The 20590-nt window shown below is 36.4% G+C and overlaps 2 protein-coding genes across 2 annotated transcripts; one reads left to right on the top strand and one right to left on the bottom strand.

Moving 5' to 3' along the window:
- The first annotated feature begins 174 nt into the window (after window positions 1-174).
- Window positions 175-10433, top strand: LOC135673381 (PHD finger protein ING2-like). Its single transcript, XM_065182302.1, has 7 exons — window positions 175-373; window positions 486-557; window positions 5375-5565; window positions 8618-8681; window positions 9088-9338; window positions 9443-9481; window positions 10057-10433. The coding sequence occupies exons 1-7, from the start codon at window positions 328-330 to the stop codon at window positions 10156-10158; spliced, it is 765 nt and encodes a 254-aa protein (XP_065038374.1). The 5' UTR covers window positions 175-327; the 3' UTR covers window positions 10159-10433.
- A 3002-nt stretch (window positions 10434-13435) lies between these two features.
- BTB (BTB/POZ and MATH domain-containing protein 4) lies at window positions 13436-19842 on the bottom strand. The gene is made up of 4 exons (XM_009401786.3): window positions 19235-19842; window positions 18052-18397; window positions 17699-17975; window positions 13436-13872 (listed from the first exon to the last, which is right to left on the bottom strand). Exons 1-4 carry the CDS (start codon window positions 19633-19635, stop codon window positions 13688-13690), a joined length of 1209 nt encoding a protein of 402 aa, XP_009400061.2. The 5' UTR covers window positions 19636-19842; the 3' UTR covers window positions 13436-13687.
- Between the last annotated feature and the right edge of the window lie 748 nt (window positions 19843-20590).

Genomic DNA, 20590 nt, shown 5'->3' with positions numbered 1-20590 from the left:
AGGCCCCTCAAAGTTCTTCTTTTCTAAGTTTCAGCATGTGGGTCCCACAACAAAGTTGAAATATATATGAATAAGTGAATCAGATCGCAAAGAATTTAAGAAACTCAAATGATTAAAAATACACTTTAGCTCGTATTCTTATTTCTTTTGTCCTCCCTCCAAGCCGCAGTCCAGCATGCGGGTGGCACGTGCAAGGCCCGAGAGACTTGGATCCGAGCCAGAGGGGCATCATCGTAGGGCGGAGATCTCACTATCATCATTAATCGTTCATCGGCTGCCAAATCCTCGTTCACGACACGGGGAAGGAAACCCTAGCCGGAGAAATCGATGGCGATCGCGAGAACCGGGGTCTTCGTCGACGATTATTTGGAGTGTAAGGGATCTGACTCTCTCTTAGGTGATCTTGTCGATGCATCACTTTGCTTGTCTTCCTGAAATCATTCCTTCTTGGGTTTTCCCTTTTCTGTTTGTTTTCTTGAATCAAGATTCCAGCACGCTGGCGGTGGAGCTTCAGAGGCTACTCTCCACCATGAGAGAACTCGACGAAAGAGCTCATGGTATGTGATTAGTCCTCCCGGATTTCCGATGTTCATCGTGCGTAGATGAAGTGGTTCGTTGGGATTAATCAATCTTAAAATTGAATGTTCATAAAATGAAGGTTAGTCATATCTCATCTGTCCGTGCTGTCATGATGAGCTAAAGGTGGAAATGAATTCTTCATTTATTAATTAGAAAATTATATTCCCCAATTGTGCCGTTGTGGACGTGATGGCTTCACTCAATCATATGACATGTTTGATCGACAAGAATTTTGTAGATACATGAACTAGAAAATAAAAGTTTAGAATTCGGCTATAGAAACTAATCCATTATGATTATATTGGTAAAACATCACACTAACGAAAATTACTATAAACATATTTTTCCTTAACCTGTGACAATAATGGTTACCCTTATGCAGTGCACAATGAATTTGTATATGTTTTATTTTATAGGCAGCGGTAATTCTAAGGAAAATTTTGTGTGTAGCTCAGGAGAGGAAAGTACCAAATTGATTGCCCAACAACAAATTGCTTTGTCAAGTTGATGACATGTAAAAGTGGGTGTAGTTAATAGTATCTCTAATCATTCCCCTCAAGATTGTGAAAGTAAAACTGGGGGAAAGCAAAGGTGAACAACTAAATGAAAAAAAGGAGAACTTTTAAGTGTCAATTTTAGGGATTTCAATGTGGATATTTTGAAGAGTTCTTTTCCTATGAACTTATGCACCAATCTTGGTTTTATTTGATAAGCAACAAAAGATTTAGGATCCAAATGAATGCTATGGGATCATAGGTTCACAATTATTTGAACTTTGAGACAAAGAATTGGTTTCTTGGGTCCCAAATGATATGGAAAGATTTGCAATTCTTTCAAGGAAGAGGAAATTATGTGTAGCACAATGTGTGTGTTGGAGTTATCATCTTTCGGTTAAAGATAATAATGTAAATACTTTTAAGAATAAGATGGAAGGGGAGACGACTTGGAACTTTGATGAGAATAATATTAATATTATTTGGACTACGATGACTAATAAGATTAGGAGCTTAACAAAAGAGATTTCTGTTGAAACTAAAGGTAGAGGTCTAACCCTAAGAGAGAGTTGGTGGTGATGTGAGGAAGTTCAAAAAATAATTTTTACTAAAAGATCATGTTTTAAATATTGACAAAAATTATAAAAATAAGAAAAAAATTAAAATATGTAAAGAATCTTAAAAAAAATGCTAAATAAGCGTTTAGTATGATAAGATATAAAACTTATGATAATTTTTGTAATAAATTAAGTACTATTGATGATGAAAAAAGAAATATTGAATTGTTAAAGCCAGGGAAAGAAAATGTAAGGATTTAGATAATATTAGATGCATTAAAGACGAAGATCAAGGAATACTTGTTAATGATAATAAGATTAAAAAAAGATGCAAAATTATTTTTATAAATTATTTAATGAATATTCAATACAAGGCTCAGATTTAACGATAAATAATAGTGGTAGATTTAATCAAGGTTTGAAATATCGTACCGTACCGGCGTTTCGACATTCGCTCGGTATATATATATATAATTCGGCGACGTTGCCTCTCTCTTCTCTCCAGGTGACGTCGGTGATGTCGTATCGTTTTTATTTATATAAATATATATATATTTATATATAAAAAGATTATATATATATATATATTATTTTTATAAAAGGCGACGCAACATCGCCTTTTACGGTGATGTTGTCAAGGTGACGTGACGTTGCCTTTATATATATATATATATATATATATATATATATATTCCTTCTCTGGGCGATGTCGTCTTTTCTGACAATGCGACGCTGCCTTAAAAAAAATTATATATATATATATATATCGTCCGGTAACGGGCGGTCCGTGTACCGGTCAGTTGATGGACCAGACCGGGCGGTATTATTCGAAACTACATACTTTGGATTTAATAATCATAGATTTATTCGTAAAATTAGGACTAATAAAGTAAAATACGCATTAAAGGAGATGAAAATAGCTAAGAGTGTGGGTCCTAATGGCATCCCTATTGAGATTTGAAAAATTTTAGGGGATAAGGGAGTAGTTTAGTTAACTAACTTAATAAAATCATAAGCAAGGTTTGTCATACCATAGTTTATCGCTTGGTAGGGCGGTATGTATCGGTCCGATAGGGGATCGATACATGTGGTTCATATCGATTTTTGATATCCCCATCGTATCGTGTGTCAGTACATCAGTACGATTTGATATGTACCATACCGATAGCCGATTAACACATTGGTACAAATTAGTAAGGCGAACCATGATCATGAGATTTGGAATGATGCTGATGAACGGAGAAAGAGTTTTTTAGTGCTAATTTATAAAAATAAGGATGACATGCAAAATTATTCAAATCATAGATGAATTAAAATCATGAGTCATACTATGAAACTTTGGGAAAAAAGTTATCGAAAGTGTGATAAAACTTGAAATAAATATCTCTAAAAATCAATTTGGTTTTATGTCTAGAAGATCGATCATAGAAGTTATTTATTTATTAAGACAATTAATGGAAAAGTATAGGGAGAAAAGAAAAGATTTGCATATGGTTTTTATTAACTTAGAGAAAGCCTATGATAGGGTTTTTAAAGATTTATTATGGTGGGTTTTAGAAAAGAAAAGTGTATTCTCTAATTATATTGATCTTATTAAAGATATATATGATGATGTAGCTACCAATGTTAGAACTATAATGAGCATACCTAATGTATTTCCTATTAGTATAGAATTACACTAAGAATCTACATTAAGTCCCTATCTTTTCACATTGATAATGGATGAACTTACTAGTCAGTTACATGATAGACCTCCGTAGTGTATGTTATTTGTTGATAATATTATTTTAGTTGATGAGAGTCTAAGTGGAATTAAATATAAACTTGAGCTATGGAGGCAAGCCTTATAAACTAAAGGGTTTAGATTAAGTAAGACTAAAACTAAATATATAAAATGTAATTTTAATGATTCTAGAAATAGACAAGAGAATATAATTAAATTGGATGGACAAGAAATCCCTCAAAGTAAAATATTTAGGTATCTTGGATCAATTATTCAATAAGATGAAGAGATCGATGAAAATATTATTCATAGAGTAAAAATATGATGGTTAAAATGATGAGGGGCGTCAGGAGTCTTGTGTGATTATAGGATACCTTTGAGATTAAAAAAAAAAAAATTTATATGATAGTTGTGAGACCAATAATGCTTTATTGATTTGAGTGTTGGACGGTTAAGAAAAACATATACAAAAAGTTTGTTGTCGGGATGGGAATGTTAAGATAAATATGTGAAATTACTAAGAAAGATAGGAAAAGAAATATTTTTATTCATGAACAACTAGGTATCGCTTCAATAGAGGATAAGATGAAAGAAAATCGTTTAAGATGATATGGCATGTGCTGAGGAGATTTCCAATTGCGGTAGTCAGAAGACGTGAAATAATTAATGTTAGTGATACGATGAGAGATCAAGGAAGACCTGAAAATACTTTAATAGAAACTATAAATAAAGATTTAAATACTCTGAATTTAACTAAGTATATAACTCTTTACAAATCTTAATGGCAGCAAAAGATTCATATAGTTGACTCCAAATAGTTGGGACTTGTAGCTTTGTTGTTGTTGTATAATGTGTGTTGGAGTACACCACATCTTTTCTTGTTTTGGTGGTTAGTAGCGACAGAAAATAGGTCTCTTCAGCTGCTAGTAAAGAATGATTGGAGAATGAATGAGCAATCCAACGTTCATGATTGGAGTGTGCAGGTAGGAAAGAATGTACTTGTGAAAACGATTGGAATTTGTGAATGAGCAATCCAGTGTTGATGCAGCATGGTTGAAATATCAGCTGCTAGTAACATGGTTACATGGTAGAATTTCAGCTTAGCAATATTGATGCAAATATTTAGATGGGATTTATGGAACTTCTAAGGTCTCCTTATATTGTTTTTGATGTGAACATTTTCATAAGTGAGAATTGATATCCTGAGATGACTTTATTAGCATGAAAAATGCAAATTGATGAGAAGAATGTATTAGTTCATAAATTAACATGAATTATGGTAGCTATAGTACCATCAACCAACTTTATATGAAAGTTCTTCCTAGTTAGTACTATTTGTACAGGCTTCCAGCAATAAGCTGACTTAAATTAGCATGTTTTTCTGTAATGATATATATGTATATGTTTGCACACGTGCAGATACAAACACGTTCTATAGGGTAGTAAAATGTGTAGACTACATAATAACGGTTTTCCTACTGAGTTAATTGTTTGGATTCTTTTGAAAATCTTTAGAGATCACAAGTACACCAAGAGTCTCCAATGCATAAGCATATTAAAGCACAGTGATGATATCATGATGTCCATGGAGTATATTAAAGAAACACAGGTTGTTAAAAATTAGTTTTATGTGGGGTATAAAAATGTTTTCCTTCTAAAGTTATCCAATGCTTCTTTTTCGTTTCATTCTTTTGGTTCTTAATTTAAATACCTTCAGTAGGTATGCTTCAGACCAATTCTTATGCTGTAACATCAGGTGATCTCTCATCTGCAGTAGGTATTTTCACTTCAGTATTTAACAGCATTCCTTGTTTGTTAGAATGGACTTACATTATCAGTAGATAATCTTAGATGAACACTAAACCTGGTTTGAAATATCCACTACTGTTGAGTGAGCAATGCTGTTAAATACTACTTTCTAATACCTATTTTGTGCATAATTTCATATTCATTCTGTCAAAGCTGTGCTCACCTTGATGTTTTTGTCTTTAGTAAATCTTGTTTCCCCCAACTTTACACAGGTATTATAAACCAGACCAGAGAGCAAACCAGATATTGTGTAGGAATGCCTTCTCACAACCCAAAGAAGGTAAGCCATGATGATGATGAAGCAGAATTTGAGAAGATGAAAAAGGAGATAGAGGCTAGCCAGGAAAATGCCTTGAGCCTATGTACAGAGAAGGTTTTGCTAGCGCAGCAAGCCTATGACCTGGTAATAACCTTTGTGTTGTGTCAAAGTATCTCAGGTGGCTTTTGTTGATAGGATTGGAATAGGAATGACCAAATCCTTTGACATGTTTGGTTGATATACTTTTGTAATTGGAATGACCAACGCCTTTTACAAGTTTAATTTATTTTGGACTTTGAAACTAAAATCTAGATTAAAGTTGGTTAGAAATTTAGAATAACTAATCTAATTTATTAACTTAAATTATTATCTTATTTTTGTATGTTTACTGCAATATTATTTTGTATATATATTATGTTGTAAAAAATTCTTTGTTATTGATACTTATTTTTATAAGTTCACATTTTTTGTGTATTATGTTAATTACTACTATACTTTGTAAATATATAGTTGTTTATATTATGTCATTTAATGTATATTATGTTTCTTATATTTGTATTTACTTTTATTATATACTATAGTTTATATGTTTTGAGATTTATATGACTTTTATGATTTAATAACAATTTGAAAATGCATTATTTTTAGTTAGAAAGAAGGGAGGGTTTTAAAGTGCAAATTATTTGGATATTATGATCAAGCTGTTTTGGAATTGGAACAAGGTTGTTAAAATTGTAATTGGGGCCATAGGATTGTGCTATCTTATAACCCAGACTAGGCCTAGCGAGTCGGGTTGGTCATTGAAACGGTAAAAATGGTGGAATCGGCCTGACTCGTGAGTCGACTTGGCTCGTCCTTATCGAGCCAACTCGATTTGGTTTATATGAAAAAAAAGCTCGCCTCGAAGTGGAGGCGTTGTGTGATGCTGCAGAGAGATGGAGAGCAAGAGCCCTAGACTTCTTGCGATGAGAGTACTGTTCTTGTCTCCCTTCTCCTACCCTCTCTTCCTTTCTCCTCTCCTTTCTTCTCCTCATGTCTTCTCCCATCTCATCTCATTTCTTCTCCTCCCCTCTTCCTGTCTCATCTCTTTTCTTTTCCTTCCTTCTTCTCCCTTCTCTTCTCCTCTTGCATAATATTCTCTCATCTCCTGCCCTCTTCTCCTTTCATCTCTACTCCCTTCTCTTCTACTGTTCTTTTTTTGTACTAATGGCAAAACATATTCCAACTTAGTAGGAAGCATGACTGTATGAGGTTCAAGTATTTTTAGAAAAAATGATGAACAATATGATTTTCTTCTTTTCTTCTGTTTCTGAAAAGCTACTTATCTTTCTCCTGTGGCACTTCTCTTGTACGATTTAGCATTAAAAATGATGAACAATATGATTTTCTTCTTTTCTTCTGTTTCTGAAAAGCTACTTATCTTTCTCCTGTGGCACTTCTCTTGTACGATTTAGCATTAAAAATACATATCAATTTGATGGGGAGTAAGTTCAAGTACTGCCTGCATCAGCAGAAGCATAGAAAAGGTTGCCTAGACATATCATGGCTACTGTAATGCATGTTTGTCTAGCTAACTTGTAATGGCTCTAGTGTAAAATGTAGATCTCTCTTTTCCTCTTGTTCATGTACCATAATGCATGTTTGTTTTTGTGCCCTTATGGTAGTCAATGTGAAAATTACTTCAGTGGATGATTTCTTTAGTTATTTTTAATTGGTTCGTAGGATTCTACAATCTGACAATCTGATTTTACTAACCGAGTTTATGGATCCTCATCCGATCTTTGGTAGGAAAGTGAGTTTGACAACCATGAATTGAAATGAGAATGATATTACCACAATCCAGACATTAATAATGGGAATTAATGATTTCGGTTCCCATTCCTGGTTCACTTTCCTTATTGCTGAAAGAAAAATTAATCAGCTCTTACTAATTCTTACTTGGGTCTTCATATACAGCATAATTTAATCTAGAAAATTTCACAGATGATCTCCCAGAACTTTTAAAAGTGTCAACTGAAAGACTTACCATGACTCAAAAGAAGAGCTTGAGCAGGGACACCAACTTTATAAATTACAGTTTATGTTGAAGTGACTACCTTAGATTTATCCTGATTTGGAAATTGCATAATGAATGTTTTGACAAGCTTTCATATTGGACTGGGATCAATTTTAATTGCTCCATTATAAATATTGATTTTCATTAAATACCAGAATCAGCAAAATAGAATTGACAAATTGCCTTTGGACTTATTTATCATTTGAGAACTTTTGGACCCAGATCGCATAGTGTTCTTGAAGTCCCAGTGTGCTATTCATTTTCTTTTTACATGATTACTACATATCTGTTTTATTTTTTTCATTATCGATGATGTCAACATGATTACACACTTATTCTTGCAATATACTATATTTTGCAAAATGGTGGACTTTTAAGTAAGAGGGACTGTCTTTAACAAAACTATCCTCCTGTTTTTCTTATTGCACACACTATTTTGGGGAAGGAAGGTTTTTATCGTGCAGAAGTTTTGTAGCAAAAATTTTAGCAAGATTGATTGGTGCATAAATCCAGGATAGTTTTTAGCATCTTGATATACAAATCCTTGTTATCTTCTAGGTGTTGATGTAATAAGATATACATCTACAAGATCAAGATTATCATCAAGAAGGAAATATGAGCCAGTCTTTATTAATGAGTCCTCTTAATAGTGCAATACTTAGCTAAATTGCATGACTGTTATAGCTGTTGCTCTCATTAGCACTTGTTCTTTAAAGCTACTGAGGAAAAGAGAGTTCCATCATTTACTTATAGTTATAAACTTTAGGCTGTTGTCTACCTCACACCTTTCACTATACAAGCTCGTGCAGAGTATTGATAGTTCGTAGACCTCTAGGTGAGAGTATCAAATGTTCAGGAAAAGTGTTTCTTAAATGTGGAACACATTATTGGAATGGAGAATAAAACATGCTACTTTATGTTCCTTTGAAAGATTTCATCCTTTATGATGTCTGGCTCATGACATGCATGTCAATGTTCTCAGAGTTCACTTAAATGCGTTACTCAATTTGAAATTTCGGTGAAGACTTGTGATCCACATTCCAACAAAATTGGCATGTTGTTTCTTTCCTGTTCTTTCATACTTCCTTTTGGATCAAACTAGATGTAGGTCCTGCTCAACTAAGGTGGGATGACATGCAGATAGAGAGCCATTTGAAACGCCTTGATGAGGACTTGAACCAGTTCATGGAAGACTTAAAGCAAGGTACTTCATTTTTTTAGTTGGCGATCATTGACTTTGGTTCATAGTTGTCTTATTTAATTCTGATGCTGAGTGGTAGTTCTATAACCATGTACGCAGCCTTAGCCGGCTGGTTTGGTCCCCTCTGCATCTTGATGAAAGTCTGAATATGGATCCTTGTTGATGTCATGCCCATGTATTTGAACCTAGTTGTTCTTTAGAAGTGGGTGATAGTTCAAACAGATTAAAATAATAGTACTTGAAATCATTTTTTTGCAACTTAAAAGTTATATTCGTCAAATTTTGCTGCAACTTCATATAAAGGTTATGTTCTTGAAATGATTGGGTATCCTTTTTGCTTGATGACTAAATAAGTTTGCTGTTGTATTAACTGTTCAATTTAACTAATATTGTTATCAATATTGAACAGAAGGAAAAATTCCACCTCATGAGCCTGCGATTCTTCCTCCAGTTCCTATAGTTTACAAAGATGAAAAACGCAAGGGAGGTTATACGACACCTCAACCAAGGAAGTTTAGAGAAAGGGATTGGGGCAGAGAGCAGGATATGGATATTGAATTTATGCCTCCTCCAAGCAGTCATAAGAAAAATATTCCAGCATCTGTTGATGTTGATCAGCCTATTGATCCAAATGAGCCAACATATTGTGTCTGCCATCAGGTTTTGTACAACCTATATAAACAATTTACATTATGTACTAACCATAAATACGTACAGAATACTTTTTTAACCAAACCTATACTTTTTGTTCTCCATATTTTCAGGTGTCATTTGGAGATATGATTGCATGTGACAATGAAAATGTAAGTTTCCTGCACTATTATCTGGTTTATTATTGCTTGCGGATTTTCACATTGAATTGAACATTTTCTTCTACGAGGCATTCTGCAAGTCAAGTTTGTTTTTAGCTGCATCTTTTATCTGTTCAAGAACTTCCAATCAACTGACAGTAACTGACATAAATAAGTGAATAGAAAATTGTTTTGCTAGCATTCTTCTTCTTTCTGTTTTCCTCTATGATTTTCTATTTGAAAATTCTTTTGGGACTGTTTTATCATTAAATCCAGGAACGTAGGTGTTATTTTCCTAAAGCATCAGCTTCAATTTGGAATTCCATTTGTTAGTTTTCATATCTTCGTTCTTAACATTTACACTGAGAGTACTTCTCATCAGAACTTAATGCTTTTGAATTTTGTTAGATCAAAATCTTCATTTTATATAATATCAAACTAAACTGTAGATGGGATGTAATGGCTTTTTGTTGTTAATTTTGCCCGATCTCTTCCTGGTATTTATCTGTCGTCTATAATAATTTGCCCAACATCTTTACCGTCAGCTTGTATCATCTACTTTTCATTTGGTTGTTTTCGATCCACAGTGTGAGGGAGGTGAATGGTTCCATTATTCATGCGTTGGACTGACGCCAGAAACAAGGTTCAAAGGGAAATGGTTCTGCCCCACCTGCAGGAATCAACAATGACGTTTTAACCGATGGTAGATTATATGTAGCTTATGTAGGAGCTTTCCCCCCTTCCAAAGAACTATTGTTGCTCGGCGACATTAGATGACTTCTTTTCCTGTAACATTTGTAAGCAGTGGGAGAACTCATTGTTCTGATATCTGTATATTGCTTTTAGGCGGTGGCATCTTTTAGTTGATGATATTCTCGTTACTTTCTTCTTGTAAAGATTGTAACAAACCGAACTAAATATCTGATTTGCTAATCCTAAAACCCTCTCCTCCCTTGCGTTTGGATTTACTGTTCGAATTTCATAGATATTGAATTATAATAAAGAAGTATAAATAATATTTGACAATATATATTATCTTCATGTAGTAATATGATTTATGATTTTTATTCGTTATAAATATGATAAATAGTATGTTTATGTTTTTTATTTTTAAAATTTAAATATATTTTTTAAAAAAAAATATATTATTTTTTTAGTGTCTTACTAAATAAATGTTGTTTGCGCATGTATAAATATTAATATTTATTTTAAGTATAGTATATTAAATGTTAGACTTGAATACGAGGGTAAGTTTTAATAATAAGTATATATATAATAAGTAAAAATGATGGTTGAATCTTAAATGACTTTATGTTTTAATTCTAGAGGCATAGTGAATCCTTTATCGACACTCAATTATCTATATAAGGTTGGTTGTCATTTTCGATAATCGATTACGTTAGATCTAGATATTCTAAACCTATAACTCTGGTATCAAATAGTGAAGTACTCACACTTAACATCTTTGATATCTTAAGTCTAAGATCAGATACACAATTAGAATTACAAAATTGCTATCTAACAATGAGGTATCATCAACTATCCAATATTCCGTGAGCGGATCAATCAATGACCTCAATTTTCAATGAGCACCAGCACTATATCCCTAGTGTCCCCACACGAGCAACTATAAGACCAGCTTCCTCTATCATATGGAAACGAATATACAACACACAATATGTCTGGTTATCTTAATGTTCCTTTCTAGTAACTTATGATTATGATTTTTAGGGTTTGTGTTTAAAGGTGAATCGGTCTCATTATCGTAATCTCATCATGATCTGATTCTCATTGCATAGATCCATGAATATCACAATATATGCAACATAAAATATAAAGTAAAAAAAATCAATAATAATAAGAAGCAAAAAGACTATGTAGCATGTCACACATGTCATCACTCACGTGATTAGCTTATAAAGCACCTATGACTAGCAATCATCTGACTTGTCGAGCCCCCTTAAGCGAGTATAAGCTCTGGAGCAGTTCAACTCTCCAATCATTCCGATCATACCTTTGTATGATAAATCTCCTCATAGGACTCACTAGCACTTGCACTCGAAATTTTCATTAGTGGTACACAACCCCCATATACTGATGACCAAGGCTTTCATCTGATACAAACTTCGATGCATGCATGAAAGACCCGCCTTTGCATTCACTCCTTAAATCTATGGCCCTTCCTGTTGTCATATTGTTCATCGAATTGGAGCTCTCAGTAGCTCCTGATTATACCCACGTATGACCTAGTCCCTCATAGGACTTATCTTGTGTGTTTCACATAATCTCAAATTATTCCACCATGTTCGTTATACCATGTCGCCTCTTGGTGACATCTCCATTGTATACTGATTATTGTGAGATGAACTTAGACTGCGATCTCTCAATGCGTGGCCACTGCCAACACATCGTAGGGCCTCAGCTACCTCTGATTGTGTTTGCTCCTTTGTCAATCGATCTTCGTCCACCCGTTCTTAGGTCACACACAAACGAAGCACAGCTCTAGAACAATCCATTACTTAGTAGCTCTCGAAGTCTACTAACTTAGCTGAAATTGGTGTATCATTGTTTGGATCTTAGACCTCTACCCCCATTAGCACAATCTCCGCTGTGCACGCTTTCTTCATAACAACTTGAATGGTAGCACCGTGGCATGTTCTTTAAGAGTATTTGCCTCTATATCCTCTTGCCTCATGCCAAGGCCTTCTGACTCCAAATTCACCTTCACAAGTTGAGTCGCCTTAGTTCTTCCATCAAATACTTTTCCGAGATAAGATGTATGTGCCTCCTTTCAACTTTTGTACTATGTAGGATGAGTTTGCTCCATCAAGATGAGTCCACTCTCATCATCTTTGATATGTATCCTACTTTGCATAGTATCATCCTTTAGCAAGAGCCCCTTGCCTTAACTACTGTTAAGTTTAGTTGCCAATGTCGAGCTGTAGCTCAAACTCAACCATCTCAACGTTTGTATGCTACGCATTCTTCCTAACTTATTTGTTCTCGTGGTGCCTTTTGTGCGAAGGGTTGATCATTCCTCTGAACGCCAATCTCGGGGGCTCACTCCTTTGAGTGACTCCTTTCCGTACATCTCAATACTCGTTTCCCCCAAAGAGTTATGCGCATTGGTTGCCTTTGATGCAGCCCCGCCAAGTCCCCCACATGTATATGTTAAAGTGTTTCTACGTGTGCTTGTCCCACTCTGATACCAAATGTCATGAACTTATATGGTCTTGTCTATGTCGCGTGATATTCTTGCTTGTCCATCTACAAAACTCAGCCTCTCTGAAACCTCCTAAAGTCTAAATCGACCACCAAAACCAACCAAAATGGGGCTACTAAGCCTACTGTCAGCCCTCTATATGCTGTGCAAAGCGTGAATAAAACCGAAAGACACAGATATACATGAGCATTCCAACAAATGCCACATTTACAGTTTGTTCGTTATAATGCGATGTGAGAGTACACGTATATATTATGATATAAGGTATGAAAATATATGAATTTGCTATGTTTTCTACGTATGTATATAAGTATTTTAAATTATTTTAATATAAAATTTTTCATCTTATATATATAAACATTATATATATATATATTAAATATATGATATTTCTATTTTCTTTTTATTAGATGATATAAATATATACAAATGTCTGATATATTTATATACATATGTCAAAAACACTATGTATAAAAAAAATTATCATTTTATGCAATAAATTAATATATTTTAATTAAAAAAATATTGATAACAGTAATAAAAATAAAATCATATAGCTCGGTTTGATAAGAGTAATAAAAATAAAAATATGACATCCAACTTTATCCATAAAACAACCATATATCCCAGTTTGTCAAGCAGTTTCATCTGAAAAGGCACCCATTAATCGTTAATGGTCTTCCAGTTTCAAATTTCACATTTTATAGGGAACCAACATCAGAAACTAATCAGTTCAGACGAAGTTAGCGAAAACAGGCGAAGAAGTTTCTTTCATTCACCATATTGGAAAATCATAACTGGGGATCCCTAACGGTGACGCACATCCACAACTCCGACTAATAGAAGCCTTGCAACTTTGTTGTGCCATCGTACTGCCATTATACATACCGGACACAAAAGCGATCAATTTTCACATTTCTACTTGACACACACCCACACGGACACAATACTACATCTACATCTTGTAACCATTAGCCGTTTTGATCTTAGTGATCTCATAGCCGAGGCCTTACCCTTCGGCCACTGGAATCTCCACCGTCTGAGAGCTGGGCCCAAACACTCCGGTCTTTCCCACCGTCGCTGGATTCATCTCCAGCGCCGGCAATTATCTTCAGGAGTTCTGACTGCAGTGACGGGCAATTTTCTTTGAGGTGCCAGAATCCACTTGAGCGCATGACAGCTGCACATCCAGAGAATTCCATTCCAAACATGAATACAGCAAAAACAGAAAAAAACATCCAAATGCAATCACTGGATTCTCAGTCCATAAAAATGACTGATTTTTTTATTTTCTAAGAGGACTTGCTGCCTAGGAATATTTACAAGGTTGTAATCTAGAACAAACAGCAACAATAGTAGTAGTAATCCAAACGAAAGCATAAGAAGCATCAATCTATTCTCAAAATTCCCGGCACCAAGAATGACTGACTAAAGACTGATTAGCTAACAACTTAAATAAAAGGCTGCTTGTGGTGTCCAAACACTTATCCAGACTAGGATAGTTAAAAGTTGAACAGAGGAATGACGAGAGAACAACATAGCAATAGAAGATCATTTGCTGATTTTTCTGACATTTCAATAGATGCAATTGCAACTTGTCAAAATTGCTATATGTGATATTTAATAGCTGCCTTTTTTTTTTTTGTTATTGTAAACCATGATGCTGAAGCAGGAACACAGATCCTAAGGAGCCACAACTGTCCATGAATTTATCCTCTGTTCACACTACATTGTTGGTCACTTGACATACTGTATACGTCCTACTGAATCTTAGATTAACATCCAGCCATGCCTATTCTTATTTTTGCAGTAGGATAGTTAACAATGCACTTTACAGATACCACTTCTCTTGTCTTTTTTTTCTTTTTTGTCTTTCCATCTCCTCTCTTATTCTTCTTACTCTCCTTACTCTGCACCTTTTATTTTCCTTCCCATTTGATTCGCAAAGAGCTGTTGGCAGGTAACCAGAATTGACCAAAATCAAATGATTCCATCTTGTATCAGCCGAGACAGGCTGAATCTAAGGCATGTAGTTTGCATCCGAAACACGTTGATGCAGGGATAGACCAACAACCAAGATGTTTGACTAGGATTCTTTTCATAAATTTCAATGTGTACGAGTTATCTCATTGGATGTAACAACTTTCACAGCTAATGAACCTAAAAGTTCTTTGCATGTTGATTCATGTCTGGAACATGATGATACAGGGATATGCACCAATAACCAAGAGATTTGAGCAATTTTTTTCCTCCACGAATTCCAATGTGTATGGACTGTTTTCATTGCATGTAACAATTTTAATAGCTAATGAGCCTAAAGTTCTCATAACCATTTTAATATAAGATGAAGTATATGCAATAATCATTCTGTCTTACTCTGGAAATTTCTAATATTACATTATAAAACTCATAAAGCAAGCTACAAGTATGAAAAAATACAAGTGTAATAAGTGCCAACTTTTAACAACCATTCCTAAAGCCACCTGCAGAGATACATTTAACAACCATTCCTAAAACCACATGCAAATTAATTAATAATACAGCCTTTGTGCTTGGTTCTCAAACATTTAAGTCACATAATATCATTGTTCGAGTTGATCGATTTTGATATGGTGAATTTTGACTCATGAACGGAAGTAGAACATGGATAAACCTGTTTAGATGCTGGTATAATCAAGGTTCATCTTAGCTGATAATGTGAAAGTCTAAGTATGAGGTCATACTTGTAGAGATAAATAGAAGAATTGGAAACTAAAAAACAACCCAATGCATCAACCTCCCATCAATGCAGGGTTTGAGAGTCGATGTAAGTAGGCTTGCCTTTGCAACTAGAAATATTCTTTCTGTGTTTTGAACCTAAATTACCAAGGCCACAATAGAGCAATCTCATTATGGCACAAATGCTAGCCGTCCAAAAGTCCATGTAGATTGCCGCTCCCCATTGGCAGGAGGCTTCTGCACAGGGCCACCCAAGAATTGTGGACCAATTTGACTAGTAGTCGTGTTTATAAGCCTCAAATGGTAGTTATATTGAACAAATAAAGTTTACAAAGTAGATACTTTTGTGGAAAAGGAACTAATTCAATGTGGTGCTTCTCATGACAAACTGTTTATGAGATTATAATTTAGTTAACAGCTAAAAGAACATCATTTATTGATGCAAGAATTACTGTGTTTGCTTTCCTAAACTTCAACAGACAGTTAATTTGACAGGAATTTTGATAATGTCAAGTCTCAAAACTGCTCAACCAATAATCATAAAGTAATAGAACCCTTTATAAGTCTCTAATTTTGATCTTTAACATATGAAGAATTCCATATTCCCATAGGAAAAGCTTTAGAATCCTAGGCAACTCAAGAGTCATAAACTGGAAACCGTTGGCCCAAAGCAAAACAAAGTAAGGTGTATGAGAAAAACATTGACATAAATCGGTGATTTAAAAAGCGCTAGGCGCCAAAAGGCGCCAAGGTCCAAAAACGCCCAAGGCGCTAGGCGCTCGCCCGAGCGAAGCGAGACGCTAAAATATAAAAGTATATAATATAATTAATAAATATAATTATTTAAAAATTTAAATAAAAATATGCTATTAAATTAAGAAAATCTAAGATACAAAATCACAATGTCACATTAACAACATTAAAATCAAAATAATATATTATTAATCTATTAATAGTATTGAAAATTAATCATTTCAAAATTTAAATAAACTTAATATTAACAGTATAAGCATGCTGACGGAGAAACGAGGAAGCAGCGGCGAGCGACGACAGCAGGAAAGGGAGCGGGAGCGGCGAGCAACAGGAGGCGCGACCAGTGACAGCGGCGAGCAACGACAGCGGGAGCAGGAGCGATGAGCAGCGGGAGGCGCGAGCGGCAACAGAGGCAGCGTTTGCGAGCAGCGACAGCGGCGAGCAGCGAGATCGGGATCGGGAGCGGCAGCGGCAGCGGGTTAGGGTTGGGTAAGGGTTATATCGGTTTAGTTGGTTCGATTGAACCAACTAACAACCGAACCAGACCTAAAATCCTGGTTCGGTCGCCTTGGTTTACCCAGGCGCTCGCCCGAAGCGCCCAGCGCCTGGACTTGGGCGAGCGGCCAGGCGGCGCCTATTTGAAGCGCGCCGCCTGGGAAATTAGCGAGGCGCTCGGGCCTCGCCCGAGCGCCTCGGCGAGCGCCCGAGCGCCTTTTTCAATCACTGACAGAAATAACCATTTGCCCTATTTTAACATAGTCTGCATATGAAACATTAACAGAATTGGAAGAGGTACTATTAAATCTATGGTATGCAATTTCGAATGGTATCGCCCGGTACGGGCGGTATGTACCGGTCCGACAGCATACCGGTACGCGGACCGTCCGCTACCGGACGAGTCGTGCTACAGTGATACAGTAATACACTGTAGCAGTGCTACAGTGCTGTAGTAAAAGGAAATCGCTCGATAAGCCCTGATGTACCGCTCGGTATGCTGGTACCGTACCGCACCGAGCCAACCTCGAAACACTAGTACAGTACGATATTACACACCTTGCTATTAATCTATATTCAAATATTGCACAGGAACTCATACTTGAATAGTGAAGCAAAAAAGACACGAAATAGAAAAAGCTTTTCCAATTTCTAAATAGAAAACAACATCTAGGCTCCATACAGGTATGTGAGATTTTTGGTAGGTTCTAAAGGGAAAAATGGAAAATATGTGGATCAAAGTCCTAACAAGTTGATTAGCATGTGATATTGCTATGTCATTTCTAAGTCAAAATTCATAGACTACAAATCCCTTCATTTCTTATGATTGGCCTTGCATGGACAAGGTTCTAGCCAAAATGAATTCAAATAAGAATTATACCCAAAATGAAACTGCAGAGAAATATTAAGCATATGCATAATAAATTTCAATAAGGGCTTCCTTGGACATAATAATGAAATGATACATGTACTCAAAAGATGTATTTAGTCTTATGCTCTACAAATGAAAATGATGCACAAGTTCAGTAAAAGTTAAGTACCTCCAAGATTTTCTGCAGAGAATTTAAGACAAGCAGCTTTTAGTTCTGTGGCATGATAACAATCAGCCAATGAAAGAATGCTGGCAACCGAGTCCACAGATATATCCTTGCACAGATGTGCCTCACATAAAAGTCGAAGCCTCTCCAAGCCATACTTGTCTGATGCAGCCAACAACTTTGCAGCCAATGTGTCAGATGCAAAAGATTCAGGAGAACTTGAAGTGGTCAGAACGTCATCCTCTATAAAAGTGTCTCTGTAGATAAAATGCAGCATCGCCTGCACATCAGAGCATAGTGGGGTCGAGTATCAGGCATCAACTGCAGCCAAACAAATGCCAGATAGTAATTCTTACCTCAAAAACCCTGGGTTCCATATCTGCAACAACAATATCACTCTTCTGACCATCGGAATCATCAAAAAACTGAGCTCTAAATACTGGGGATCTTGCAGCTAATACCAATTTATGAGCATGAAATTTTTCCCCAGATACATGAACAATAACATCAGAACCTTCCTGATTATCCAGAAGTGCACCAAAATGCATTCCGATATCAGAATCTGGAACTTGTATGGAGTGAAGTCTAGGTGAATCCATTACAGACACCACAACACCAACGGTGCAATTAATTTTCAAGCAATCATCCTTAAGATAATCCGATGTTTCAAGAGCAGCTCGCCTGAAAAAGCGCTTGTAACCCCTGAAGATGTTAAAACAAATAACTACATCAAAAACAGATATTTAAGACAAAACCATAGATGTATGCAGCTATAACATTCCTTGCAAAATGCCTCAAACAGTAAATATTGATATCATTCTAGTGCAGAAATTTGAAAAATGCTGAACGAATCACAACACCTGTATAAAGCATCATTGTTCCCATGGGATGGTATTTGAATAACCAAAATCTCAGTGAAACAGCATTTTATGTGCATATATGCGCCATGTGCTTCTCATTGTTGGGATATTTCTTCTAAATAAAGCCATAAAGCCTTACATACTGATATGGAGGCTTAGGTTGTCATAACAATGCAATCATAGTTGTCTACTAAAGCTACAACTATCAGAGAAGGAAGAGACTAAATCAAATATTGTCAATAGCATGTTCTATGCAAAAGAAAGCCCATTTCACATGAATAATTCTGACCCCCTTCTTCCAAGACACTTGACAATACAGCAGCTCTAATCAATGAAGATGTGCCAAGTATCAGAATACCATAACATCTAGAGGCACTAATTGAGCAACTCTTAGCCAACAAGATCATCATAGACTTACCTACAAGTTCGCCACAACAAGATTGTGGCTCACTATCATACCAAATCATAATAAATAGGAAGATAACCATGAGGTGAAAAGACATTTGCCAGCAAAATTTAGCCCATGTATAACAATTCAGGGTCTAACACACCTCACAACCTATTGTTGCACAAACAACAAGAACCAAGAAAATATAGAGACCTCCTTTTAGAAATATTGATATGTCAAGAAATTTTGGGAGCAAAAGAAAGGAAGGCAAGAAGGCGGTGCGGCAATTACCACATGCTGCCACGGTACTTGAGGGTGTACGGCCCGCTTTCGAGCGACCTGTCGAAGTGGCTATGGACCTTGTGCTTCCCCTTGCCGCTCTGGTCCAAGAGGGTGAGCTCGAAGAGGGCCCTCACGTCGGTGCCCTCGCTGGCGAGGGCGATGAACACGGACACGTAAGCGGAGTTGTCCTCGGGGTTCTTCCCGTCGGGGTAGAAGTAGATGGCCCACTGGAACCCCCCGACGGTGAAGGTGTCGCTGGCGATGTGCTTGCCCACGCCCATCCCCTTGGCGAGGGAGTACCCCTGAATCACGAACTTGTGCGACCCGTTCACGGTCTCCGTCACCGACCGGGAGCTCGTCGGCGAGAGGGCGAGCTCCTTCTCTGCGTTCACGGCAGCGGTCTCCGGCATGGCTTGAGGCGGCAGGGCGTCCTTCTCATCAAAGGCCAGGGGGGGCTCCGGCGTATCCCCGACGGCAGGGCCCTATCTAGGGATCCGAGGCGGCGGAGGCGGAGGCCGAGGCCGAGGCCGGAAAGGAGATTGGGTTGGAATCAGGGAGGGGAATCGTCGAATTGGGGATCGAGGGCTTCCAGTCTCTCACGTTTCCTTTCCCGTATAACTTCATTATATTACGACGTCATCCTGTGATATAATGTGGCGTGAGCATCATGGAACCATGGTCGAGTCACCCGGGAGTCCATCAGGAATGACATCACCCCGGATTCGGCAAGCAGGCTATCTGAATCACCCCTCGAGTGCTTTCCAGGTCCATATGGCGTGCTATAAATAATTCGTAATTGTTTCTATATTATTTACATTTCGCAAAAATAAAATTAAAAACTTTTATTTTTTATTTATGATATTCTAAATTTATATATTGCTCGAACATGATCAATATATTTTTATTAGTGTTGTTACCTTGAGTGTCGTTGATCAAAAAGTCAACATGGTTTGGTTTAGTCTCGAAAGCATAGATCCATCCTAGGGATCGTGCTGGTAGGAGAGACAATCAGAGCAAGCAACTGAGCTAACAGGTGGATTTCAAGATATGTTATAGGCTTTTGACGGAAGCTCAGGGTCGTCCTAAGATATGTCTTGGCTTTTTAAAAGTGCTCAATATCGTTCTGACTCTTTCAGTGCTTAAATCAGTAGAGTAGGTGGATGAGATTTAATAGAGGCCAGAAGAATTTAGATGAAGCATGCTTACCCCGATTTGACCTGGAGGCTTAGGCTTTATACTTGAACGATAGGTGATGTGAGGTTAGTGATGAGTTAGGGTGTCTCTTACCTTGTCAGAAGATCATTGATGATGATAACTAATGTTCTTAAGGACAACGTTATCATAGGATGCTCGCGATAATATGTT

The sequence above is a fragment of the Musa acuminata genome, chromosome BXJ1-5 (assembly GCF_036884655.1).
Source record: "Musa acuminata AAA Group cultivar baxijiao chromosome BXJ1-5, Cavendish_Baxijiao_AAA, whole genome shotgun sequence".
NCBI lineage: Eukaryota > Viridiplantae > Streptophyta > Magnoliopsida > Zingiberales > Musaceae > Musa > Musa acuminata.
The sequence above is the reverse complement of the archived record's forward strand: the minus strand, read 5'-3'. Positions and strand labels throughout refer to the sequence as shown.

What these genes read in the sequence shown, in the direction of transcription:
- BTB (XM_009401786.3), bottom strand. Translation starts at nt 19,635, where the DNA reads ATGCCGGAGACCGCTGCCGTGAACGCAGAGAAGGAGCTCGCCCTCTCG. An exon ending in TGGAACCCAGGGTTTTTGAG is followed by an intron (nt 17,976 to 18,051) that starts GTAAGAATTACT and finishes TCTGATGTGCAG; the next exon opens with GCGATGCTGCATTTTATCTA. An exon ending in CTCTGCAGAAAATCTTGGAG is followed by an intron (nt 13,873 to 17,698) that starts GTACTTAACTTT and finishes CTGGATGTGCAG; the next exon opens with CTGTCATGCGCTCAAGTGGA.
- LOC135673381 (XM_065182302.1), top strand. Translation starts at nt 328, where the DNA reads ATGGCGATCGCGAGAACCGGGGTCTTCGTCGACGATTATTTGGAGT. An exon ending in CGCAGCAAGCCTATGACCTG is followed by an intron (nt 5,566 to 8,617) that starts GTAATAACCTTT and finishes GATGACATGCAG; the next exon opens with ATAGAGAGCCATTTGAAACG. An exon ending in TTGCATGTGACAATGAAAAT is followed by an intron (nt 9,482 to 10,056) that starts GTAAGTTTCCTG and finishes TTCGATCCACAG; the next exon opens with TGTGAGGGAGGTGAATGGTT.